General features: G+C 28.1%; 1 protein-coding gene across 14 annotated transcripts in view; it reads left to right on the top strand.

Moving 5' to 3' along the window:
• The window catches only part of LOC107445501 (transducin-like enhancer protein 4), a 164754-nt gene extending 141632 nt beyond the window's left edge, over window positions 1–23122 (top strand). For 8 of the 14 annotated variants that reach the window (XM_043042564.2, XM_043042561.2, XM_071183081.1 and 5 more), the window contains 14 exons: window positions 4717–4815; window positions 6378–6431; window positions 6711–6851; window positions 7529–7637; window positions 8865–9019; window positions 9688–9746; window positions 12137–12317; window positions 13664–13732; window positions 14972–15073; window positions 15969–16114; window positions 17618–17729; window positions 18584–18666; window positions 18774–18954; window positions 20836–23122. In XM_043042564.2, the coding sequence (XP_042898498.1) occupies window positions 4717–4815; window positions 6378–6431; window positions 6711–6851; window positions 7529–7637; window positions 8865–9019; window positions 9688–9746; window positions 12137–12317; window positions 13664–13732; window positions 14972–15073; window positions 15969–16114; window positions 17618–17729; window positions 18584–18666; window positions 18774–18954; window positions 20836–20943 (1599 nt within the window). In that variant the 3' untranslated portion in view covers window positions 20944–23122. The remainder of the gene's footprint in view (window positions 1–4716; window positions 4816–6377; window positions 6432–6710; window positions 6852–7528; window positions 7638–8864; window positions 9020–9687; window positions 9747–12136; window positions 12318–13663; window positions 13733–14971; window positions 15074–15968; window positions 16115–17617; window positions 17730–18583; window positions 18667–18773; window positions 18955–20835) is intronic. The other 6 variants (XM_043042565.2, XM_043042563.2, XM_071183078.1 and 3 more) reach the window with 1 other exon arrangement.
• Window positions 23123–27852: the final 4730 nt, after the last annotated feature.

The raw sequence follows: 27852 nt of genomic DNA, 5'->3' as shown, positions 1-27852 counted from the left end.
TAAAGGTGCTTATTTTCGATTTTTGTTTTTAAAAGCCCTTAAAGGTTCTTTTTTCATTGGCTGTTTTTAAAAAGTACTTAATTTTCCCTTTTCCTAATCGATAATTTTTTCTTTACCGTGTCGATTTTCGCCTAGTATTAGATTATTGCACTCTCATGTGCAACTCCAGATGCTGTATTTTGCAAGATATTCTCAAATCCAGGTTTCATTTTCCACCCTCTGAAATCGAACCGAAAAATATCTCGATCTTTTTATGGTTTTCTATTAATCAAGAAAACTAATTATTTGTCAGAGACCAGTTATTTTATCATCCAAAGTCTTTGAAAATTATTTTGTATTTTGTTAAAGTGTTTAAAAAATATTTTTGAGTGCTTAAAAGGTGCTTATTTTTTTGTTGAAAGATTTGGATACACCTCCTGTTTTTTTTTTATTTATTTTTTTTAATTTGTCTTTCCCACCCCTCTAATTCCAATTTGGTGTTATTCTAGCAGTATGGTATTATTTACACTTATCATTCTTTCCTAACCCTGCTGATAGATGTGTGTGTATCTTTTTAGCAAATAAAAAAAAGTATTTCCTTCATGTCTGTTCGCCTCCCCGGAAGTGCTGCTGAAAGCACCTTCTTTGTTTTTAAAGAGGGGTCGTTGTAGTCCCCCCCCCTTTTCTTTTCGAAAACGATAGTGTAATGTTAATGTTTACCATATACTGGCCTCCAGATGGAGGATTGAAAGCATTGAAGTGTGTAGCAACAGTTGGTGGAGGAGATGTGAGCTTTAGATAGCTCAGATACTTGATCTCCCTTTTTAAAAGGCACACGCCCCGAATTTTTTTTTCTTTCTTTCTAAACTCAACCCACACCCCTCCTCCTGACCTCTCAAATGTATATATGTGTCGTTTTTCTTTTGAGTTTTTGAAGGAGATCTGTCTGATGCTGAAGAGAAATAACCTTTTCATTTTTTTGGAAGGGGATTTTGAGTAGGGCGTGAGAAAGAATTTATGTCCCTTCCTTATGTTAAGAATGGAATTTTATTTTTTTGATTTTGGAATTTTAAAAAAAGGTATAGTTGTTAGGAAATAAAATTGGCAAATTTGTTGCAAATTACACCAAATAAAAGTATTATATTTTCAAATTTTTTTTTAAACTTTTAAATCTTTTTTTTTTTTAATTTTATATTGTAACCGTCGTTGAAAAGATAACCAAATTTTGAGTTTTCTGCTACCAATGCTCAACGTCGTAGCCTTGTAATTTTGAACCCAATGCAGAAGACAATGGAACTCCAGAATCAAGTATTAGGATAAATTGTGCCTTGGTGGAGAACATTTTGATGGAACTAACCTTCATTTGCGTAACATGGTGAGGAAAACCACGAAAACATCCCATGGTTATTCTGATGGCAAGGGGACTCTAAACTATGATTTATCTACCATTGAATATATTTTACGTCAGCACTGTGGTCGGAGTGAGCCAGGTGCGCAATTCGTATCGACCACCATCGCTGGGATTCGTTTCCCCCCTTTATATATATATATATAAACTCTTTTGATATGATTAGGTATTACTTGAAAAACTTCATTTGCTTCAATAATGTATAGATTGGAAATAACAGTCACCATGTTTGAAGCGCTTAAAAATAGGAGCCCATTTTCAAGACTTGCCAGATGTGAAATAGAAGAAAAAGTGATTTGAAATATAAATTGAAAAGTTACCAGCGGAAAATAAAATATACTGGTATGAAACAAAACTAGAAAAGCTCAGTAGCAGAGTGAAAATAAAAATTAAGATGAAAGAACAGAACAACAAAAATCATTGTGCCTGGGAGGGGCAAATCAAGGTAAAATGCATTTCCACGGGCTATGGAGAAGTGGTGAGGGACTACGTCGTTAACACTTTGCTGTGCTTGCTTTGTTTATCAGATTCTGCTGTGCTACCTTGTCTGGTTTATCAGGTATCACTGGGCTGTTTTCAAAATCCGTTTTGCATGATAGTATACCTAGTTTTGGAGTGTTAATTAGTATGATAGACTGCTAATTTTAGCTAGATATCAAAGTAACTATGTAATCATTATAAGAAATTCCAATTTTGCATTTCTGGTAGTTATAGTTTTTATTTTGAAATTAAAAGCTAATGTGATTCATTAAAAGGAAGAAAAAAACTTGTGTTACACTTAAAAAAAAACATTATTTTGGCGTAAAAACCAGGAATCTTTTAAAATTAAAATCGCATTTATGATTCTTTTCAACGGTTCGAAACTGACTGATTTAATTTGAAAGTGTTTTTTTAAAAAAAAGAAGGTCTGAATCAGCACTTCCTGATGAATGGGATGGATTTCACCCATAAAGAAATAGCAGCTGTTGTCGCAACCATCCTTAGCACTTCATAATCGTTTTATGCATGCACTGCTGCACCCTATTATACCATCCTTCTTTGGAAGGGAGAACGAAGGGATTATTTTCCTACCAGGGTTTAACCCTCTTTGTTAACCCCTTTTATATGCCTTTCAGTTTAAAATTATTTCAGGTTTTTTTTTTATGTATTATTATAATTTTTTTTTAAAAAACGAAGCTATGAGTTTTAAAAACACGCCCTTTTGATTACTGGAAAAAACAACGTAATGAGTTAATATTTTTTACTGATTGATAAATCAGTCCAAAATCAATTTAATAATCATTTTGCCTGTACCTCTTTATTGATCATTATAGGGAATATTACGTAACAAATGTTATAAAATATATTCGATATAACGACTGTTTTTTCTGGATATAACGACTGTTTTTTTCTGGATACCGTTATCGAGCATTTTATTGTGATGAACCGCACCGATCCAAGATTTTTAGGAAAGAATTATTATGGGAACTGCCTAATTCATCTTATGGATGGAAACAAATTTCTAAATAAATAAATATGAAGTTTGGCATAACCAAAAATTGCGATACAATGATCATTTTCCTTTAATACCGTTACTTGCATCAATTCTAAACTGTCATTAAAACAGGGCTTAAACAATTAAATACTGATTTACTTATAAAAACTTAAAAGCGATGTTAATGTTTTTTATTTTTAAAATTACTTTTAAATAATAATAAAGAAAGCACCAAATTCAGTATTTGAAGAATACGATATCTTTTTCTTGGTGATTATTAAGTAGTCTAGATTTCTAGTGATGATCAAATAACTAGTGATAAATATAACCTGAATCAATCGTAATTTTTATCACAAATCGAAACAAAAGCGGAACATTCGAATCTTAATTTATTTGATGAAAATATAAAATAAATAAATAAAAAATAAGTTTCAAAGTCAGATTTATAACTGAATTAACTTAAAACCAAATTTTTAACTGTTAAAATGTCTGTCATCTCTTTTAATGTTTAACTTCTCTCAAAATCTTCAAATTTGTTTCGAATTTTAGATACGAACAGTAAAATCAGACTATTGTTCAAAAGATTCGTTAGACCACAATTTGTATGTGCTGAAATTTCTCTTAATTTTTTTTTCCTCCCTTGTTACCACGAAATCTAACCTATAACTACGAATCTCACACACATCTATCACAATGGCAATCTCATTATTTTAGAGAGAGGAGTGGGGGGCATATCTTGCAGCACCCGAAATCAAAGGAACCCTTTTACCTCACTCTCCACCGAAGTAGATGCAGTAGCTCTTGAGGAATATTGGAATCTGCAGATGCTTAAGCATTAATGAAGTCTCTGAAGTGTTCTCTGAGCATCTCTGGAGATTAATGACAGAAACCAGAGGAAAAGAAAGATGAAGTCTTTCATCTTTACCCTCCTCTTTTCTCTTCTACGTCCCGTGATATACTTTACTTCTCCAACATTTGCTACTTGCCAGGATAGAGAGATGTCTTAGGGGATCGAATAAAAATTTCATCTCGCAATATCTACCTGTCGTGCGTTACGTTTACTAACGCTGCCACAGTTTTTTAAGTCACTTAAAACCAAACCAAAGCTATAATTTTAAACTATATGTACTATTAGGTTGTTAAGAAATATATGGGCTTTAGAACGGGCAACTATCTTAAATATTTAAATTATCATTAAACTTTTTAAAAATCGCCAATTTGGCGAGATTTTTTCACCTAAGGGAATGATATTGAATTAAAATCAATGAGAAATTCTTAATTTTTGCTAGTTTTTATGAGCTCAGATAATGCCGAAATTTCGTGAATAAATTCGAAATTCGTGAATAAAAGCCTGCAAACTACTACGCTTTGTGCATATCATTTAATAACCAAAGTTTTCAGATGTTTTTGGTAATTTTGCCAACATTTTAAAAGCCTTACCCCAAAGAGCTAGAACAAAGAAGTGTTGCATATGAACTTTTAAATCATTTATATGTAGTGTGGTGTGGAAAAAAAGTTCAAATGAATACAAAATAAGTTCAAATGAATACAAAATAATGCATTGAAACAAACTTAGGTATCACTAGAATACATTTTTACAAAAAGCATAGAAAGTTTGCAACCCTGTGAATAACTGTTACAAACTTACGACAGTTATATTATAAAAATTACAACACCCATGTAATGGATAAAAATATCAAGAAATTTTTTGGTGTTATTTATGAAGTTCTTTGAACTTCGAATGAAACTTGAAAGTGTAAACTGTTTTTAAAATATAATTTGTTTTTGAATTAGAGGAAATATGGATTTTGAACTTTTTATTTTACTGTTAATTTATTATCATTTTAATTTGCAGAGGAATTCTATTTCACCAAATGATAGAGAAAAATTTCGATCCCGGTCCCCTGATGTAGATCATGATATGAAGAAAAGAAAAAAGGAAGAAAAACTGATGGTAATTTAATTCTTATCAAAATTTCATACTAGTAATTTAATCAATTTAATTTTCAAGTCTTGATTTTTCATTCTTGCAACAATTTAATTTACCTGAAATTTTATTTTTATTTTTAATGCTTCATTTTTCGTTTTCCAATAATTATATTTACCATTAAAGATATATTAAATAAGAAAGAAATTTTTTTTTTAGAAAGACTTGAAATTATTTTTATTGCAAAGGTTTTACTCCCATTGATTACTCATTTATACACAATCATTCATTCTACTATAATTGATTATAATTAATGTTAAATTTTGTACTAATAAGATATAACTTATTGTATTAAAATATTAATAACGTATTTTATATTAATAGATTTGTTTAATTCTGTGGACTTTTCAAATTTATTTTAAATTGCGTTTTTTTTTAAAGTTTAAAATTAGAATTATTTTTCATTAATTAAAGTAAGTAGACTTACTTTTAATAAAAACTAATTTTAAAATTGAAGTACCCTTTTTAATTTTTTTAGTTGTATTTTAAAGAAAAATCTACTTAAATTTATATTGTCTTTTTTTTATTTTACTGCTTGTAGTATTTATTTAATGATAATGAAGCACAACTAATCATTTTTTCTTCTTCTTTTTTTTCACTTTAATAATTTTTATTTAGGGCTGTAATAAGGCAGCAAATTAAATGAAAAGAAAATATTATTCATTCATCTTAATTGATCAAATTGAAAAAGTAATTATCTTTTTTTAATCACTACACTAAAAAGAAGGCATTTCTTTTGTGTTCTGTCATTTTCTTAAAAGCCTTTCATACTTTTTCCTGCTTTAATTATATTTTGTCGAGTAGTTAGAAGTTTATTTGCTGACTTAATTTGCATTTTTTCGTGCAGTGTTTTTCAGTTTTCTTCCTAAGCAAAAAATATCTAATTAAAATCTTTATTAAGAAGCTTAATTACGAGAGGAAAAAACACCCGATAAAACATTTCATTTGATAATTTAATTATTATCACTTTGAGCATGCATTAAAGAAATAGTTCAATTGCACCATTGTCCATGGTTTGTTTGATTAAGTTTAGCCAGATGTACCCTTTGTTTACAACTTTAAACGTTCCTTAAAAGTAATTAGAACGTTGCTAAGGGTCTCTGGAATGAGATTTTTAAGTTTTTCAGGTAATTAAAAAAGGTGCTAATTTAGAAAGATTAATGATTTTTTTTTTCTACTGACGTTCTTTCGTAAAATACTCCGCATGGAGGGCTGCTCCGTAATCACTGATAGAAATTTTTTTTTTTCATCAGTACATATTGGGTTCTTCACTTTCTCTTTGTCAAATTCATCAAAACAAAATTTACTTTACTTTTCTAATAAGCAGAATTTAAAGGAAAGAAAGAAAAAACGGTGTTGGGTTAATTAGTTCTTTTACCTTTTAGGAGTTCTTTTGATTTTAGAAAATAATTGTCTTTAAAAAAGGATTTTATGTTTGTATGCATTGAAAAAAAGGCAAAAAAATCCTACTCAAATAGAAGAGTTGGAATTAATTTTATTTTATTTATTTTTTACTTTTTTTTTTACAGGACAGTGATGGGGAAAAAAGTGATCAAGAGTTAGTTGTAGATGTTGCAAATGAGGTAAATCAAATTCATATTTTTTTTTAAAGCAAATATTTCAGATTTTCAATTTACTTTGTGTGATTTCAAATTTAATTATGCTAGCTATTTTTTAAGAGGCTTTTATTAATTAATAATCAAATGTTTCATTGGCACTGTTTGTATTTTGAAGTGTTCTTTTTTATATTTCTTTTTTTTATTCTGTTTTTTTATGCATTTTTAAATGAACAATTCTAAATAATTAATTAGATGTAGAATTTTCAAAGAGTTACTAAAATTGAATTATTTATTTATTTTTAGGACTCTGTAGGGCCTCCCAATGGAGCTCCAAGTCCTCGAGAAAATGGAACAGATAAAGTTGTTAAGAAAGAACATGGATCCCACAGTCCTCATAGTAGTATTTCCTCAAATGCCAGCACACCTTCATCTAAACATAAAGATGTAAATATCATTTACATATAACATTCAATTAGTATTTTAAATTAATTTATTTAGTGTTTTTATTTGATTTATTGAAACAGAATCATTGTAGCATGATTGCGCAAGTTTGCTAATCTAAAATCTTGGATAATCTGAAACTATTCCATGGACTTGTACCCATTGACTTGTACATTAATAATGAATTTCTTTCATTAAATTTATATATTGAACTGAGAATTTTTGAAATTAAGTCCTACAAATTATGTTCACCATGGCCTCTTAATTGATTAAATTTATCTATTTTTAAAAGAGCACATTTATTTAATTTTATATCTATACTAAATAGTCCTTTTTGGAATTATTAGATTTAAATTTTAATATTTTCGTAAATTATTTCTTTGGTTTCCACAAACGAATTTATTTTCAAAAATACTTAAATTGTATTACCAAATTCAGGTTATTAAGCCTGCGGAGTAGTCTCGGGATTCTTTTTTTAAAATAAGCTTTAGAATGTAAATTTTTTTGAGAATTATCAATTCTGAATTTATCTATCTCCAATACATATACCCACATAATAAAACACATGTTTTTATTATTAATGCATATAATTTAGTTTGAATTATGGTGTTAAATATTATTAACAAATGGAAAATTTAGAAAAACATTTTAATGTATATTTATGTATTTAAAATCTGCAGAATGAAAAATCCACCACTCCTGTTCCAAAATCTGTTACTCCTACGAGTTCTGGTGGCAGTACTCCCGGTTCAAGTGGAATGAAACCTCTTCCTAAACCTCCTCCTATGGGTATGTTTCCTTTTTAATTTAATTCAGAATACTATTTAACTGACTAACGGTTATGCACTTAAAAAGTCGCATTTTCACCTGCAGTTTTCTCCGCATAGCAAAACCGGTTTTTAAAAATTAATATGAAAGTAAGGAAAAAATAAAAATGTTATTACACCTAAGAAATCACTGATGTAGAGGTGGAAGGCCTTAAAATATTGTAACTTGTTAAACTGTAAGACATTATTTAATGCTACCGGAGGAAACAAAGAGAATCTGAAAAGCAATATTAAAAATGTCTCTTAAGTTTTCAGTCAATCAAAATGGTTTTGAAAAATATATTTCACTTTCCTCTTAGCGATTTTTTTCTTAGATTAAATACTTATTTTAAACCCCTAACCTTTTGGCTTCATTTTTGATAAAAATTATAAAAATATATAATAAAGGCAGCAATTATGTAACATCTTGTATTTTTACTATGCTACTGTGTTTTGTCCAGTACTTCTGTGCTTTATCCATGTATATTTGGCCATATATAATATGGATTCTTTCAAAACATATTTTTGAGGAATTTTATTTGTATAACAGATTTAGTGCGTGTGATGAAAAAGTTTATATTAAAATTAAACTATGGCAATTGTGCCTTATCTTTCTACATTTTGAGCTTATTTCTCAATGGAGATCTGTCAATAAGGTATTATCATAGTTTATCTCATGAATTAGCACTTCATTTTTGGGCTAAAATATAGATATTTTTTACTTCAGCTGCATTTAGTTTTACATTAATTATTTATTTAATCTTACATTACCTGTAAAAATTAATTGTTGCGATGAAGTTGCAATTTTATCTTGATATTGCCTCCATAATTTCAAAATATTATTTTGAAGGAAATACTATGCAGAATGTGATGTGGATATCTTCAAGCTTTTAATTTTAGTTACAAATCACAATTCATGTTATGCTGGCAGTCCTCCCTAAACTGTTATATTGTAAATTGTTAGAGCTTGCTACCATAGCTGGGTAGCTATCCCCTCTGCGGAGGATCGGAATAGTGTAAGTGTGCCTTCAGATCATTCTCGGGAATGTTTCTCAGACTATTACCCATTGCGTAACTCTAGTAAGATGTAAATAAAGAACTACTATTGCTACAGTGTATCTTATGCCATATTTATTTTTATACAAAACTGATTTATTAATAAAATTGTTTATTTATATTTTTGTTGACGGGTTTGATTATAAAAATCAAGACCTTTTTGCAGGACCAGCATATCCTTATCCTATGCACGGGCCTGCGGGTGCTCATCCGGGTCTTCCAGCTGATTTGAGTTCTAGTGCAGCTTTTTCTCAAGGAGTCCTGCACGGCAATATATCACCTGCTCTTAATAACTATTCACGCTCTTTGGTAAGTAATATCATAACTGTCTTTAACATTTCATGCATAGCCTTCAATTTTTATTATTTTATACATATCCTTTAATTTTTCCTTTTTTCATACAAAACCTTCAAGTTTCCTTTATTTCAAATAGAATCAACATTTAATTATCTTATATATTCAGTGTTTCATATTCCCATGCAGAGCAATAAACTTTTGACCGTATCATAAATATGGTGTAATTTTTTATAGTACATCTAGTGATATATTTTAACTAGTTTAAATTTTTTTTATTTCAGTTTTTTTCCTCAAATATTAATTAAAATTTACTTGACATTTTTTTATATGGATTTTTTCCCTTTTAAAATAAATTTTAGTCCTTTTTATACAATAGTTTTCATAAATTTCTATACCAAAGTACCTTTTTTTTTCAATGATCTAAATATTAATCTCATTTCTGTAATTTTTTTTTTTAAAGCGGGTAATAAAAATCTGCACCTACCTCCTAGGAGCTGGACTAGAACACTTAGTAATTTTTTATTATTGCCCACTTATGTTTATACATTGAATTTTTTGAAGAAGATAAAACAACCCTAAAAATGATGAAATTAGCATTAAATTAGATATAGTTTAAAACTAGTTTAGGCACATGGGTTTCTTTTATTCTTTTTTTTAACTTATTATTGTTTACATTTTAGGTTGGATATGATCCTCATCAAATGCGCGCTCCATTTGGTGCAGTTTCAGGTGGAAAACCGTAAGTTTTATATTTATACACATTTAACAATAAATTATGATTATCCTTTTTATTTTGTGAAAATATTAAAGCAACTTAAAAAAAAGAATACATTTGTCTTAATATAATATTTATGATCATGTTAAAGACAAATTGTTATGTAGTATGTCTTAAAAGAAGTCCAATTTTTTTATAGGTCTAAGATAAGTTAAGACTTGTACTTATACCTTAAGTCAGACTATTAATAAGATAAATAACATTCAGGTTTGGACCTTAAGCAAATGATGATATATTCTTTTGCTTTAAAGGTCTTTTTTTTCTTCTTCCCTATCTTACGACAAGTTTTGTCTTTCGTTTCTTAATCGTTAGACAAATTCATATCAAGACAAATTATAGTTTTTGTACATGTTAGGACTAATTATTGTACAAATAGTATATCTTAGAAGATGTGTGCTTTTTTATTTTATTTATTTTTCATTAATTAAGATCTTGGACTTTAACTTTTATCTTATAAGAAATTAAGACAAATTATTTAAAAAGCATTTGAAATTCAACCTTGCATGTAATTTTCTTTGATTTTGAATTAATTATTATAGATAAATATGTTTTGGCCATTTATTAATTAAAATTTTCAGCATGCATTATTAAAAGAGAATTTTCAGTCCTTTTGCAAGTTTATTAAGCAATAAACTCTTTTTGCCTAGCCGAGCAGAATTCCAAGAAATTTCTTTACTTTGCTCAAATGAACCGCTCATAATGAATTCCTGCTTATTTAAACTATTTGATTACAAGCCTTTTGCTATGAAAGAATCCAAATAAAATGTTTTCCAAATGCCTAAAGGCATTCGACACACGTGGGTCTTTTAATTCTCTTAACAAGGATTAGCATTTTCAATTAATTCACTTAAGACTTCTTCTCTTTTGCTTTTATTCTGCATTGGCGGTGGCAATTAGTTCATAATTGAAGCAGAGGCAGGCGTTAAGTAAACTAAGTGAAACATCGGAAGAGAAGTCGTGTCTCATGCCTGTTTTTAATTTACTTTAAAACTTGGGTTTTGTTGCTGTTTACCCATGGATATTATACTAATGATTTGTTCTTTTACCAAAGTGCTTATCAGGTGCATTAAGGGAGCTTAAGATAGATCTTTAGTTTGTAAAGAAAACAGTTAGTGCAAATTTTAATAAACCTGTATTAAATTTTGTTGGTAAAACAAACACTAGATTGTGAAGTGTTTGAATTTAATGTAAGCTTTGGGTTAAATGAGGTTAGTTTTATGTTGTAAAGTTCTGTTCAGCGTTAATGAAATATCATTAGTAACATTATAATAATTTATTTTTAAATATTTTTTACTTTATAGTTAAGAGATTTTGGTGTGTAAGTAACCTTTCACAATCTTTGATTAAGATAACATTGCACTCAAATGAGCTAATGTTGTAAAATAAAATACTTTGAGCTTGTATTTAATATTTGTTGTTAAATATAATAGGAATACCTCATTAGTTAACTTCTATTCTATATTAAGTGGTTATAAACTAAAGAGCAATAGAAAATACTATATATTTTTCTGGGCATCTATATTACATTCCTTTTTAAAATGCTATTCTTTGTTGTATTTTAAAAGAAACCTTTTTGATGGCAATCTTTCATAGGGTATGTTTATTTTCGCTTCTGACTCATACCATGAGTTAATTGATTTCCCATTTTATGTATAAATTGAAGTATATAGTGGAAGAAAGTGTGAAAGTGTTAGGTGATATTTCAGTGAATTTGCGTACATCAGCTTTGAGATATATATCAACTGTTTTGTATATATCAGTTATATTTTTTTTAAATATATATTAGCTGTAAGCTGTTTTTTCAAAATGTACTTCTTCATGGAACCCCACACTCTCTATTTATTAAATAGTCTATAACTACAGATGATTATAGCAAATTTTTAAATGGGCTGATTATTCAAAGTTTTTTTTTTTATATTTTTGTGTTCTGAATTTGACAGCAAAAGTATACAAAATTGCCAACCTCCACCCTCTGTTTACTTAAGATTTAGTTTCCAAACTTGAGTCTCCCCCCCCCCCCCCTAAATTTCAATTAGGAGAATTTAGTGTCTTATTGCTCACTTTTGTGTGTAAAAAATGAGGAAATTACTAACCCTACTACTATTAATATTTGGCTAACTTACTATTTGAGTGTCTTTAACAACGAAATTTAAATGTTTTCACATTACTACTTAAACTATTCTTTCATCAAATTCTTTTGTAGTACCTATATACTAAAAAAAGTGAAATGTTTAAACGACATAAAGAATAGCAATTGAAAAAGTTGAATTTTATTTGAATTTTTTCTTCATTATAAAATTGCTGAATTGTTGATGAGTGAAAACCATACTCATTGTATTTTTTTGTTGTATTAGTGCCTATTCCTTCCATGTGAGTGCAGATGGCCAAATGCAACCAGTTCCTTTCCCTCCTGATGCTCTTGTAGGTTCTGGAATCCCCAGGCATGCAAGACAAATCAATACCCTTAGTCATGGAGAAGTTGTTTGTGCTGTAACAATTTCCAATCCTACCAAATATGTCTATACTGGCGGAAAGGTAAGATGTCTTTAATTGAAGTGCTCAGTTTATCAGCATGTTAAGTCATATTTTGAAAATACCCAATTTTACATTCTTAAGTAACATTTTGAGAATTCCCAATTTATTATCTTTAAGAACATGTTAAGTAATATTAGGAAAAAATCTCCATCTCTAAGAGAGCCTGAGATATTTCTGAGATACTCTAATTTTAATATTTAAGAATGTGTTAAGTATGAAATATTTATTTATTCTGCCAGGTTCTTCTTTTTTTTTTTTTTTTTNTTTTTTTTTTTTTTTTTTTTTTTTTTTTTTTTTTTTTACCAGCCTCCTGCCATTGTTATTCTTCCTATTGTTTATTTTAAAATGCATTTTCCCCCTTTCTTTAATTTAGCGTTAAAAATTTGTGTGTGATTAATTAAAAAAATTATTTTTTTCTTTTTCTTCTTTCAACACAACTGAATTTTCTATATCCAATGACTTGGCCAAGTGGCTATGCCTGACTGTGAAGCCAATGGCTGCGGGCTCGAATCCCGCTCAGAGCATGGATATTTCTCTCGGTGTGTTGTCCTTTGTTGTGTGTGAATGTGGCCCACCCTATGAACAGGTTTCTGTGGCAGTGTGGCGTGGGTAATATTGCTCGCCTGCATGACTTATGCTCACAGGTGTCCGCTGGGTAATGTTAAATGAGCAACACTTAACCTCTGTGAAAAGAACAGGCATGATCGGCCACCCTTCCAAAACCACTTAGGGTCCACTAGTTTTTTTTTCAGTGGTTTAATCCTCAAATTCTGAAAATTGATACCTTACTTAGTAGCTTTGTGATAGGTAAAATCTCATTCTTCATTAAATATTTAAATTAGGCGTTGGGCACAATATTTTTAAAAATTTTCTGTTTGAAATCAAAGATTTACCAAACAACATTGGTAACAGTAAGCCCACATTGACCATTTTTGAAGCTTTTTGTTATAGTTATGATGTTTAAAGGCAAATAAAGTGTTTCATGTTATTTAATGGTCTTTTAAAATAAACAAGACGTACTAGAATTATTAGGTAGTACTCACTTTTATGGGGGCCAATCACAGTATGGCATAATTATGTATGGCTCTGAAGTCATAAATTTGTCTAAGTAATGTAACTTTTTATCTTAAAAAATGTAACTTTAATTCTAATAAACTAAATAATATTTAAAATATGTAACTATAAAATGTAAATGTAACTTTAACTATAAAATGTAACCTAATAAAAATGTAACTTTTTATCTTGCAATTATCAAATTAGCAAAGCCATTATTTTAAAAAAATTTTAAGTTATATTGTTTTAAATTAAATTATTTTGTTTTTAATACAGAATTTGTTCTATTTCAGGGCTGTGTTAAAGTGTGGGACATCAGTGTACCTTCAAACAAGAGTCCCGTTTCACAATTAGATTGTTTGGTATGAACAACTTTGTTTACTTTCCTTTTAACCTTTTATTCTTATAACATGCTGTTAATTATTGAATTTCATTTGTATTTTCAAATTTTTTTCTGAATACGATTTCATCGATAATTTTTCCAATTTATCCTTATTTATACGTTGCGAATAGAAATTTTTTTAAAAATGTCTTCTTTAATTTTATCTTTTAATTCTTTAGTATGCTGCTGACATATAGTAATTAGTCCAAGTAATTAATCTATAGTAATAGTAATTAGTCATCACAAAATTAGAATCCTTTTTTTTTTTTGTTAAAAATTATGTTTATATAATTTATTTAGTTTGATTGTTTTTTTTATTTACAAATGCATTCTATAATTGAAAATATTCCAATACATCTAATTTTTTTGTACTGCAGCATGCTTTAAAATCTTAAATTTTTAATTCATTGTATGTTATAAAGTCATTAAATGCCTTCTATGAATATTTGTGAAAATTTTTTTTATTTATCCTTAAAACTTGTGAATAATCACACAACTTAGATAATTTAAATTTTCTTTCTTTTGAGTCATTATTTTGTTCTACTTGAAATTTTAATCTACTTGAAATTTTAAAAAATTTTATTCTCATTTTATTTGTAAATGTTTCATTTTTTAAATAATAGATAGATTTTAAGTCATAAAATTTTTTTATTTTATTTTATTGCTTATCTAATCTTTAGAGATCTAAAGTTTTTTTTCCTCTCTCATGTTTTGACATGAAAAGTGCTTGCATAAGAAATTTGAAATTTTATGAAGCACCATTTGCTTTAATATTTTTTCAAAAAAAGACCACAATTTTAATAAATATTTACCTAATTATTTCAATATCCTTTTAACTAAAATTTGTGGCCAAATTTAATTTATATGTATAAATGTAAATCTTGTGGTTGCTACATAATGCGATTTTCTTATGTTTTTCACACATTGCAGTGTCAAATATTTTGACAAAGGAATTAAAAAAAATATGAAAGGGAACCTTCCCTCCTAAGAATTAACCCTTATTTAATTTTTATTTTTATTTAGTTTTGGCAATTATCTTTTTTGTTCAATTAATTTTTAAATTTATGCTTATGTAATTGTGTTTAGAGTTTGAATAGTAATGTAAATAATTTTTTTCCATTCATTAAGAAAATAAATGGCTTCGAATTAGCTATAGTTCAATTGGTTCATTAAATTTTTATCTTAAAACTAGTTTTTTGACTAAATTTATTTATTTTAGCAAAGAGACAACTACATTAGGTCTTGTAAGCTATTACCTGATGGTCGAACGCTAATAGTTGGAGGTGAAGCAAGTACAATTTCAATCTGGGATTTAGCAGCTGTAAGTTGTTCATTTATTATTAGTTTTATAATTTTTTTCCTTTTTATATTTGTTTTTTTTTGGAAATATATGTACATTTTCAGTTTTTTTTTATTCTTGAAATAGTATCACTATTAATATCTTGATGAGTCTAGCAATGAGTGATTCATGTGCTGGGAAAAATCTCAAAATTAATTTAAATGCAATTAACCCTTCATGTGCTCAAATGTCAGTACATTATTAAAATGTACTAATTAGCATTAGCAATATCTTATATTGAGTAATTAAATTTACTAATTATGCATTTTAACTTTCATTATTTATTAAATGATTTGAAACAAATGCTTGTTCCGCTTCTTTTGGCCCCGGAAAATATTTATCTGAAAGTAATTATTTAAGTCTACTAATTTTTATTCATTTATTTTTTAATTGTTAATTACTTGTAATCAATTAAATTATGTACTAGGAATCCTTAAATGAACGATTGAAATACAAAATGAATACATCTTTTGCCGTGATATGTGAATTGTTTGTTTGAATTAAATAAAATTTAAATATAATAATAATCTATAATAGTAATATAATATAATAATACTAAGAATACTTTTTTTTAAGCTATAAAGTTTTGCCAAGTGCTTAAATCTTAATGTACTCAAACAACTTTTAATTATTTGTAATTGAAGATATACGTATCAAACAATCAGTAATGATTGATAAAGAGTATAAATATTTGCAAGAACTACTTAAGTTTGAAAGATTTTTTTCCTTAACAAGTATTTCGGGTATTAAAATTTGACATTGCATTATCAAATACACAGATTCAGTCCTGTTATTAATTTCATATTTATCCTTTTTTTTAAAGTTTTACCTTTTTCACTCAATTGAGGCAGATAACTTATCCGTTTATTATTTTTAGCCTACACCAAGGATCAAAGCTGAACTTACTTCGAATGCTCCAGCCTGTTACGCCCTGGCCATTAGTCCTGATTCTAAGGTTTGTTTCAGTTGTTGCAGTGATGGAAATATAGCTGTTTGGGATTTACATAATCAAACTCTAGTCAGGTAGAGCAATAATTATGTTTTTATTTATAAATGCATTGTTATTTATAAATGTTAATTCTAAACACTGGTAATGAGGATAAACCATTGAACGTTAGTATCTCTTAGTGCTGCTAATTAGGAGATAGCATTGAATGTTTGTATCTTTTAGTACTGCTAATAATGGTAAGAAACTGTAAAATGTTCAAACCTGAAAGTTTCGGCAACCCAAATCTCGTTATAAGTAGGATAGATATAAAAATTAATCTCGTAATAAGTAGGATAGATGTAAAAAACTTAAATAAAAATTTTGAAGTATATCTATTGAATTTTTTTTTTAAAGCTTAAGTTCTTGATTAGTTTCTCTCTATCCTATTGTAAAATTTACATGAATTATGACATTCAATAGATTATTATCCATATTACCAGTGTTTTGATTCCAATAGCTAGATTGAACTTTGTAGCTTTTGTTGTCAAGTTAAATTTGTTTCTTTTATGAATGTGTGTGTGTAACAAAGTCTATGCTTTTCTGTACGACTCCCATTTATTCGGAACCTTTCATTATAACTACTGCCACATGAAGTCCTGCTTGCTGTCCCATGGATACAATGTTTTAATTCCCATTACAATGTTCAAACTGAACAATTCATCCCAATGTAGCCACTGCATTTTTTTTATCCCAGTGTAGCAACTGCTTTTTTCCCTTGAAAACAAGCCAATCCATAAGAATATTCCAAAAAGCCCTATATCTACAATAATTAAAAATGGTGATGTAATTCTGAATGCAGAAGAACAGAGTGACTCAATTTCATAACATTGTTCTCAAGAAGCAAAATTTCGAAATCTATTTAAGAAAAACCCTGAATGAATGGTTAAAGTTAATACGCAATATTAAGAAATGTTATTTAAAAAATGTAAATTTCTTTTTACCTTTTGTGCTGTATATTAAATAATATTTGGCTTTTGACCTAAAAAAAATTTCATATATCTCAGTTTCATTATACTATTTAAAGTGTAGCTTGCTTTGTCAAAATAAACCCTGTATTTATGAGAAGAAGTAAAAGTTTACACTAATTTTATGTATGTATTTACGATAAAGCAACCTTATGTTATAACCAAATTCGTTAGGACCACAGTTGGTTGTAATATTAAGCATCCATTTTGACTGTACCTTTCTCTCTCCCCTGCATATATATATATATATATTAATTTTTATAAATCATATTTTTCTTATTATAAGACCTATTGAATTTTAATTTAAGTTTATTTTAATTTTTGTTTTCACAAATGTTTAAAATATAAATTTTGAAATAGATAACATATCAAACAGTAAAATTTATTTTTTAAAAAAAAATGTTTTATTTTTGATATTTATTTATTATTTTTGTTAATTTTTAAAAATATTCACCACTATTGAAAGATATTAGACAATCATTATTTTTATGTTTCATGCATTTCTGTACATTTGAAAGCAACATTAAGTTATGCTTGATCTAATTGAATTATTATTATTATTTTTTAAATTAGGCAGTTTCAGGGCCATACTGATGGGGCAAGTTGTATTGATATCTCTAGTGATGGAACTAAATTATGGACTGGTGGATTAGATAATACAGTTCGATCATGGGATCTTAGAGAGGTAATAGTGCTATCATTTGCTATCCAAACATAACTTATTCAATTTATTAGCACATTCATTGTGCAGTTTTATATTATTTTAAGATTTTAATTATTTGGTTCCATTTTCTATTAAATAAAGATACAGCTATTTTAAGAATCTTTTTGAACAGTTTTTAAAATTTTTATTGTCTTTTTTAATTCATCATCATTGATGAATAAATCAGTGTCAACATTTGGCCGGGATGGGCCTTGGACTTTCTCCGGAATATTTCATTGTGCAGTTTATTCTTGTAATTTTTAAATGTAAAAATTAGGAATAATTTTACAGAACGCAAAGCATATACTTTTTTGAATTTCAAGAGTGTGAAGTTTAAGTTGAAAACAATTTTTTGATGCCTCTATAGTTTTATTAATTTTAACTCTTTAAAATTTAGCTTTTGAAGAATATTTTACTATAAATTAACTTTGATCTACTTTGTAATTTATAATTTTTATACACATGCATCCTTTTTTTATCACATATTTTTTAATTAATAATAAAATGTAATTCATTTTTAGTTCCATGTAAATCTTTTTTTTATAAATTATGATAAATTCTGTATTCATTAACTGATACTATTTTCTCAAATACATATTTTTGTTAATAAATATATGCATTTGTATTTTACAACTAGTAAATTTACTAATATGAGAATATATGTAATTTTCATATCTAATTTTATTATTACTTTAAAGTTATAATAATTTTTGTTTAACATATTAGCATATTTTCCAAATTAACATTTGTTAATTTGTCGATAATATGCATATTTAATTAAATACATATTTATAATGACAATATCATGCTAATTACTTTTCATTTTCTCTTATCAGGGAAGGCAGTTGCAACAACATGATTTTAGTTCTCAAATATTCTCTTTGGGATATTGTCCTACTGGTGAATGGTTAGCTGTTGGGTAAGTAACTAAGTATTATAGCTTATTTTACAATATAATATAATACAATGTAATGCAATACAATATAATCGTTCATTTAATGATGCAATATTATTTCATATATTTAGAATGGAGAGTAGTAATGTTGAAGTGCTGCACTGTACTAAAACTGATAAGTATCAACTTCACCTCCACGAGAGTTGCGTACTGTCGTTGAAGTTTGCATACTGTGGTAAATGGTTTGTGTCTACAGGGAAAGATAACCTATTAAATGCATGGCGTACACCATATGGTGCCAGTATTTTTCAGGTATTGTTAAATCTATTGTTCTAACATTTATCTTTCGTTTATTTATTAATTCCTTCTTTGCCATATCAATTTTATAGTAGTACAGTTTGCAAAACGAAAAAAGAAAAGAAAAAAAAGGCCTCTCTGAGTACTTACAAATAAGACTTTTTAAAAAATTTATTACTTAAGAACTATTTTATCGATTTTGCACAATTTTGTATTTTGCCATGTAAAATTACATTCTTTCAAATTATGTAAAAAATTGTATACCTTACAATTCAAAGTTGTTTTTTGCATGGAATAATTAATCTTTGTATAAAAAAACTTTGTAATTGTGTGCAAATTTTTCCCCAATTTTTCTGTACAAGTTCTTTAGATATGGTGATATATGCAAAAAGTAAAATTATCATTAAGAGACCCAAACTTTGGACCACTCCCTTAACTAAACTATTGGGATCAAACTTCCCAGATTAGGGTTACTCCCAATATTTTGGTGGTAAGAAACCCGAATCCATCGAAAAAATTGTATATTTATTCAGAGAAAGTATGTGTTTATGTTTGTTTTCCTAACTTAAAATATTGGCTGCATTAATGAATAAGTATATTTGATATCACCCCCTCGAACCTTTATGATTGAGTCCTAGAAGGAGAATATTCAATCATTGGATCAAAAGTTATTCAAAAGGGCCCTTTTTATTTTCTGGACTGTACATTTCACTCATTAAAGCCTGCTGTGTATTATATTTCATTCAATATCGTCAAATTGAGTTGTGTTCAGTTTGCTAATATTACTTAATCATTAATTTGTAGTCTTAAAGCATCTTACATAAGTAACAATCATAGTGTCAGTCACTAGTGACACTGAGTATACTGAATTCATTTTCTTTATCAATTTTTTGTTCACAAAATTCAAAATACGTATCAATTATTTAATATCAAAGAAACACACATCTTTGTTCTCATTTGTTTTTAGAAGAAAGGTCACATATTTTCGTTCATTGTATGTTGTTATGAAAATTAACGAATTGAATAGATGTGTTTGTTATTAACTGATGTTATCAAAATCTTATATTCACAACAAAAAATCTTATATGTTTTTAAAATTAGTAATTTTAGAACTGCTTTAAAAATGGAGTTGAGTTAAAACAATTCTTAAACTTATATTTTTTTAAAATTTTTATTTTCTATTTTTTTTTATTTACTATTTATAAACATTAATTAATAATGATTAAACTGCATTGACTTAAAAAGTTTTGATATATTCTTGTTTATTAAATAGACTTAACTACTGATTGAATTCTCTTAAAAACCTGTTTTTATTCAGTTAAACTAATTTCATTTTAAGTTCAATTATGCATAAGTTTTAAAAAAAATTAGCTGCACCATTGGTGAATAACATATATTTATAATATTGATTAAAAAATAATTATGTTTGATTTTTGAGTCTATTATCAACACTTAGCTGAAATAAATTCTAAGCTTGATGAAAATTTAGTTTTGAGTACTCATATTAATAATTATAGGGTACTTTGATGAGATACTAATTTTCTATTTTTTTAAAAATATATATTTAAATGCATGTGCATAAAATATATTTTAATGTTTAAAGCTTTTTTCCACATAGGTACATTTTTTTAATTATTTATTCATTTATATATTTTTTATTTAAAAAAACACTTCTTAAGTACATGGAGCTTTCCACTAAGCAAACCTTTTAAAATAAATTTTTAACTACATCGATTAGACATAGTATTAAGTTACAAAATTATTCTGAACGTTTTTAGCTTCGAAATTCAAAACATTGTACTAAGTGCCAATATTATAAATATTGTATTTAGGGCCAAAATTTTAAGCATTATATTTAGTCCCGAAATTCTAAACATGTTTTGTATTCTTTTTCAGTCCAAAGAATCCTCATCAGTGTTAAGCTGCGATATATCTTCAGACGATAAGTATATAGTGACTGGTTCAGGTGACAAAAAAGCAACAGTTTATGAAGTGATTTACTAATACACTAGACAGTGACCTCTTTTACATTCCTACCGACCATAGTACTATGCAGGTAGCCAAAATAGTAATTACTATCTGCATAATTAACTTTGGAAATAAACAAAAAAAAACATGTTCCAAGAACATGTTTTTCAAAGAACGTGTTCCAAGTCGCCCAGATGAAAGTATTTTGATTGTTTGTACAGTTGTTTTAAGTGACTCGTCATTAACTATAACTGCAATTGTGGTTGTTGATTTTCTGCAAGCACAAATCTTCAAGTCATTGTCATGAATAGGTCTCTGTGTAAACAATTATGGTGTTTCGGAGTGAAGTTGAGTTGTTTGTAAAAAAATGGACTGGAATGAGTGGATTGTTGATTTATTGTACAGCAGGAAATGTGTGCATTGGAGTTAGCCAAGATTTTTTATAGGTTTAGCTATACACAGTGGTCCAGTTCTTAAGTGATTTATTTTTTCATGCATCTTACATTATAATCAAATAAAAAGAAACTAAGACATGTTTTAAGAGGTGTAACGAAATTTTACTGAAATCCTCTCTGATTCGTTTGTCTTTCAAGCAAACAAGACCAAAACTTCTACTTCTATTGTTATTCAGAATACTTCATTTGTAGGCTGCACTCAGGTGTTCATCTGTGCGTTCATGAGGAGTTGATGGATTGTTCAAAAAATGCAGTAACTGTTCAAAATTGATTCTGGTGAATTATTTGACTCTGTTGTTATAATTTTTTTTCTCTGAACATAATTTTTTAAATGTCTTATTGCAAAATTTACTTGATTCCTCGTGATAGTTTGAAATTTAATTTATACCGAAGCTGTAGAGTCAGCTGTTGAAATGTCCTGTCTGTTTCTGAAGTTCTGAAACTCCAATTTAAAAACTCTATTGAAATATTCGCTAAAGTCTTGGAAAGCATTTTTAACTAAATTTTAAATATTTTATTATGGATATATTGAATTATGAATATGTTGAATTATGAATATTTTACTATATATATGATACATAATTTATAAATATTGAGCAATAGTTCACGTAATTGTAAATGAACTAATTATTACTCTATAGGTCTTTATTTTTAGCTTGTTGGAACTGAACAAATCTTTTAACTTAATATAGTCTTCAACACTTACTCTACAGCTTTGATTCATGCATGTTTCATTGTTAGAATTTTGTATCTAAATTATGTTTTGCAAGCTTAAGATGTTAGAGTTTGATAAAAGTTTGTAATTATACATAGAGCTTGTAATGCAATTAATGAAAACAAACAATTTGTAAATGAAATTATTTGACTTTAAATTTAATTAAAAAAATCTAAATATATATTTGGTTATATATTGGTATACTAAAAGGTTAAACCTGCTCCCAGTGTGTTGGCAAGATTTTATAATTTCACAAAATATGTTTCACATCTCTGATTTTCTCAACTTTATATTAAATTATTTATACCTTATGCAGTTAGTATAAAGTTAGTTATAAAATATATAAATTTATCATGCAAATAAAAGACTAGAATTAAATATGTTATATGCCATTTTAATTGAAATATTAATGATTTTAAAATAATATTTTAATAAAAGAAGTTTTATTCTGAAATGGTTTATGTTAACATTCTATAAGGATAAACAACACTTTTAAATATGTTTTTTTAACAAAAAAACAAAAAATCTTAAGTTTATGACTTTAACTGAAATTTGGCCCAAGTCATTTTAAGATTTTTTTAATTTTTTTTAAAAATTACTATCGTTAATTTTTAACACTATTAACCCTCTAAATAATACAAGTCATGGCAAAATATTAAGGAATTAATTAATGACATATTTTTGTGAAGTTCGTTAGCATATTTTGTACTTAAACATTTTGAAGGGAGATTATTATTATTTCTTTGTTAACTTAATTATCACATGATATTATTCGTTTCTTACCAATTGAAAGCTTACAAATATTTTGCCAAACTTAAGAGATGTTTTTAACCTTTTAGTCTAATGCATTGACAGTAATCTTAATAATGTTTACACACATTTCATTTTCTAGATCAACATTCCATGCTTTATAGCCATATTTTTATATTGAACAGCATTTTAATTAATGTGACGTGTCCTTTTTTTCATTTATAATTTTATTGAACAATTTACTTGAATAAAATTGTTATTGATTTTGTTCCAAAATAAAATAGGGCAAATTAAATTTTGTGGAGTTTTTATTATTTTGTTTAAATGGGGCACATTACTAGAAGTGCCCTTTTTTAAATGCTTGAATAATCCTAATAAAAGAAGTGGTGTTACAATTTTTAATTTTTAGCCAGTTTCTGCCATAAACTTATGTTACAAAATTTTTTAAATAAATAAAAAAGGATTTTAAGTTTGAATTTCTCTTAAGGATTTTTTTCTCTTAAAACTGAAGTGGTAATTAATATAAATGCTGCCCGGTATCCCTTACATTGTTTTTAAATTTGAGATTCTTTTTTGAAATGCTACAATTTTTAATTTTTCAGAATATTTTAAGTTTAACAATATGAAATTATATAACTAAATTATAAAATTGTAGGATTTGTTCTAGAGTAAGGTAAGTTCAGATTTGTAAACTTTGCTTACAAAATGCCACATAAAATATTTTTTTAAAAAATGTGTTCGCAATTTTTTTTTTTTGCACACTGTTTAACACACGGGAGGGAGAAGATAGTTACATTTGTGCCTAGTTCTTGTGCTTATCAAAACAGTTACATTATCAATAGTCAAAAATCCATTAATAATAAATCTTTTGACTTCCACGATTCTTAGACCAAACCATGGGCTTCAGCAGGGAGGGATGTCCCCCTCAATATTTCAGACAAATAACGAAAATTTTCATGAATAATCATCGATTTAAACTCATGAAAGATACAATCAAGAAAGAAATTAATCTTTTCGCAGATTAGCAAATTTTAGAATTTTGCTTGTGATGTGTCAAATATAGAGAACCAGTTCGAATTTTAATTTTGTCCCAAAAATTAGGCACATGTAACGCTTATGGACCAAACTCAATTCTCCTAATTTTTTTCTTTCTTCAAATTGAAGTGATAGTTAAAATAAAAAGCTCACATTTATTAATTCGCCACCACTTTTTTTCCCGATTGTTTTTAAGGCTTTAAAGGCACCTAAACAATAAAGGCAGTTTCTTTAATTATACCTTTGTAATAAGCGTGTAATAAAATCTGAAAGAATATTTCAAAAATGCTCTTAACTATTATAATGCTATGAAATTCTATTTATATTCATATTTCTATGAAGAACGTTGAACTCTGTCTCATGTGTTGCATATGTCATATGTTGAAAGAGCATTTCCTATTACATAGCAGAGTGTGATTGTAAACGAATAAAAACAAAAAACTGGAAATAATGTCGAAGACAAGCTGTGTGTTTGTGCTATTTTGTAATAAACACTTCCAAGCTTTCATTTTTTGTGTCATTTCATTTTGCACATATTAATGCATATTTACACAGATTTACTTCCACTTTTTAATTGCACATATTTACGCCTACTGCTTTAGGATATTGTATTTTTTAACCTGTACTTTTGCTCTTCAATTGAATGAAGCAGTGAATGTAGGTTCTTGATATTCTGTTGGTTGGTTCTAATGCCACTTGCCACACGGGCAAGCCTGCTTGATGAAACTGATCAAATTTAAGGGAGAGTGTGCGTTTCTTGTTTTTCAGTGGCGCCATCTATGGCCAAGAATTCGACTTCTGCCACATCATAAGTCACACTTGTTTATAAGGTGAACCCATTCATGCATCCATTCATTCATCGACAGATCGTAATTTTGACCTGAATCGGAGAACGATCGATCTCCAATCCAGTACCCCCAGAGGTACTGATTTGCTATGGGAACATGGAGGACTAGTGCGACTCGACAGATTTAAAGTGCATCAGTCACTTTACTACGCCGGCGGTGTTCGAACTCTCGAACATGGGCCCAGCGCCCTACCGACCAGGCTATCCCGGCCTTAAAACTTGAGATTCTGTTCAAATATTAAGTAAACATGTTTAAAGCACTTTTGAACTCGACCTGTTCAAATATTCTCGATTCTGTTCAAATATTAAGTAAACATGTTTAAAGCACTTTTGAACTCGACCTCCTTATAAGGTTAAATTTTTCGACCAACCACAAATGGGGCATAGGGTTAATTTGTGTCGCTGCAGCGATAGACCAGGGTGCAAGTCCGGTTGCCACTGCCTGGTCGAGGATTAACGAAATGCCACCCGTGGTATTTATTTAAAATCTAAGATTACAAACGTGTTAAAAAAGTTTAGAAATACACTGACTTAAATTTTTAATGATTTACAACGTATGATTTGTGACAATATGACTCGAGGTTCGATTTTATTTTATTTTATAATCGTCGTTGAACAGCCGACCCAATTTTTGTTTTTACGACTACTAATGTTCCTCATAATTTATACCAAATCGTTATAATTTCGAACTCAATCCAGAAGACAAGGGAACTCCTGGACCAAGAATTGGGAGAAATTTTCCTTGGGGTGCTTTTTGACTTGTAATCTGGAACTAACCCGCGTTTGCGTTACATGGAAAGGAAAACCTCCCACTGTTAGCCTGACGACAATGGGACTCTTACCTATGATGTCTACCACTGAGGATATTTTACGTTAGCACTGCGGTCTGTGCAAGCAGAGTGCGGGATTCGTATCCTCCAGCCATAGCTGGGATTCGAACCCGGTAGGTAACCTCATTGGTAGGCGAACGCTCATCAACTATTTGTTGCTAAAGCACAGGTTAAATTTTTTTAAATCCAAATTAGCTTTAAAGTTGATATTAGAAAACAAAGATTGTGCCTTGCATTCATTTAATAATAAGTACATGCTTCAAATTTACGTAATCCATTAACCTCTAACAATTGCGTGATTATTTTTCTTCTTCAATTTAGATCTTCAGCCAAGAAAAATAAAGCCATAGTATCAGTACCTTAAAATTGGAAGCACAGATTAAATTTAAACTATATACCTTCTTGCAGTAAGGAAAAGCGGCATTAATATTTTTTTTTAGATGCTAATTTGGTGTAATTTTTCCTCAATAAATCAATTTAATAATTCTCAATTTTCACAAATTTTTATGAGCCTAGATAATGCAGCGTTCAAATAATTTTTTAAATATTAAAAAATTAAATCACAAACACTTTTCTTTTTCACAAAACTGGATTTTCTTCATATTAAATTTTTTGCTCAATTTTCATGCGTCATTTCTCGTAAAATGCATAGAGTATTCAAATTTTGAATTTTTTATAAAGGAGAAGAAAAAAATCTTAGTTTACGAGTCCTATAAAATACGTTTCAATTTATTTCTCGTGTTTAAAAAATGAGAAAAAAATTGGCTGAATAATATTCAATTTTAAATTATGTTATTGCGTAGGTTTTGTAAGTTAGAGAGGTAGGAAATATTTTTATGAAATTCGGACGTAACAATGTACTTAAAAATAATGCGTGTAATATTTTTGAAAATTTTGGACGAAATAAGAGGATTCAAATGATATGCCTACCAACTTGATACTTAAGTCGCTTTAAAGCTGGATTCCCTTATCTTATCTCCTAGGACACCATAACGAACATTTTAGGCACGTCTGCCACCGTGCGAAAACGGCAGGAATATTTTAGTTTTCAATGGAATGCTATTTAAAAGCACAGATTTCAACTTTGAATTCATCTTGAAGAAGTAAATAAATAAATGAAGTAAAACGAGTAAGTTTCCTCTGAAATAAAATTTCAGTACTGATTATTGCTTGCGTGCTAGAATATTTAAATAGGTACTACTATTAATACATAATGAAGCGAAACTCAGTTATAGAAATCAGTTCAAAACTTTTTTTGGTTCTAAAATGTTCAGTTTATTTTTATTCAGAACTCTCTTTTTAAATTAATTAAAAAATATATTTTAACTATCTTTGATGAATTAAATGCCTATTAATATTCGAAACTATAAGTAAACATGATACATAACATTTCATGTAAGTTTAATGTCAATCATAACTGGAAAATATTGCAGTTTTTCTATTTTAATGACTATAAAAGTCCCTAAAATTCCCCATGTGTGAAATATTTAGCACATTATTCAACTATTATCATGAAATGTATGTTATTTCGTAAAATCTACTATTTTTTTTCTTATCCATGTTGGTACTTATTAAAAGAAGAGTTGTACAATTTGATGCTCAACTCAAACTATAAAAGCAAAAAAAAATAAAAAAATGTGTTTGATCATTTATCTGACTAATGCATAGATATACTGTATCTACCGCTGATATCATGTGTCAGAACCCATAGCCTTTTCCTAAACAGTTGATGTATCTGTACCACTTACCACGGATTTTATTTTATTATACTGACCCAGAGAGCTGTAGACCGAGAGACTCAGTTCCCCAATATGGACAATAAAGATCACAGGTTCGTGTCCCGATCATATCTGTTGCAGGATGGGATTTCCATCCTGTCGTTAACAACTCTAGAATATTGTACGCTACAGAAAAATTAATGCAAATAGTGCCTAAAAACTAAGTTCGTTATTAGTCCTAAAAAATGCATTTGGTTATAAGAAAGAAAAAAAACTTATTAAACTCGAATGTAGAAAAAAAAATAGTGCGTGGAATCCCTCCGCGCGGAAGAAGTGAAACTTCGTAATGTGGAAATGAAAATAGGAAGGGGTAGAAATTGATTTTTAGTGAAATCATATTGTTTCTTTAAGACAAACTTTATTAACAATGCTTACAATTCACAATTGATCGCATCTTTTAATTATCATTTTCGAGTGGAGAAATATCCAAATCTATAACATTTACAATGGGATTATGATAACTAAAGTAAGATACGAAAGTCGATAAAGTAAGATAACGAAATGTTTGAGTTCTATTTTTTCAATATTTCTTGCA

This window comes from Parasteatoda tepidariorum, chromosome 7 (assembly GCF_043381705.1).
Source record: "Parasteatoda tepidariorum isolate YZ-2023 chromosome 7, CAS_Ptep_4.0, whole genome shotgun sequence".
Taxonomy (NCBI): Eukaryota; Metazoa; Arthropoda; class Arachnida; order Araneae; family Theridiidae; genus Parasteatoda; species Parasteatoda tepidariorum.
The sequence above is the reverse complement of the archived record's forward strand: the minus strand, read 5'-3'. Positions and strand labels throughout refer to the sequence as shown.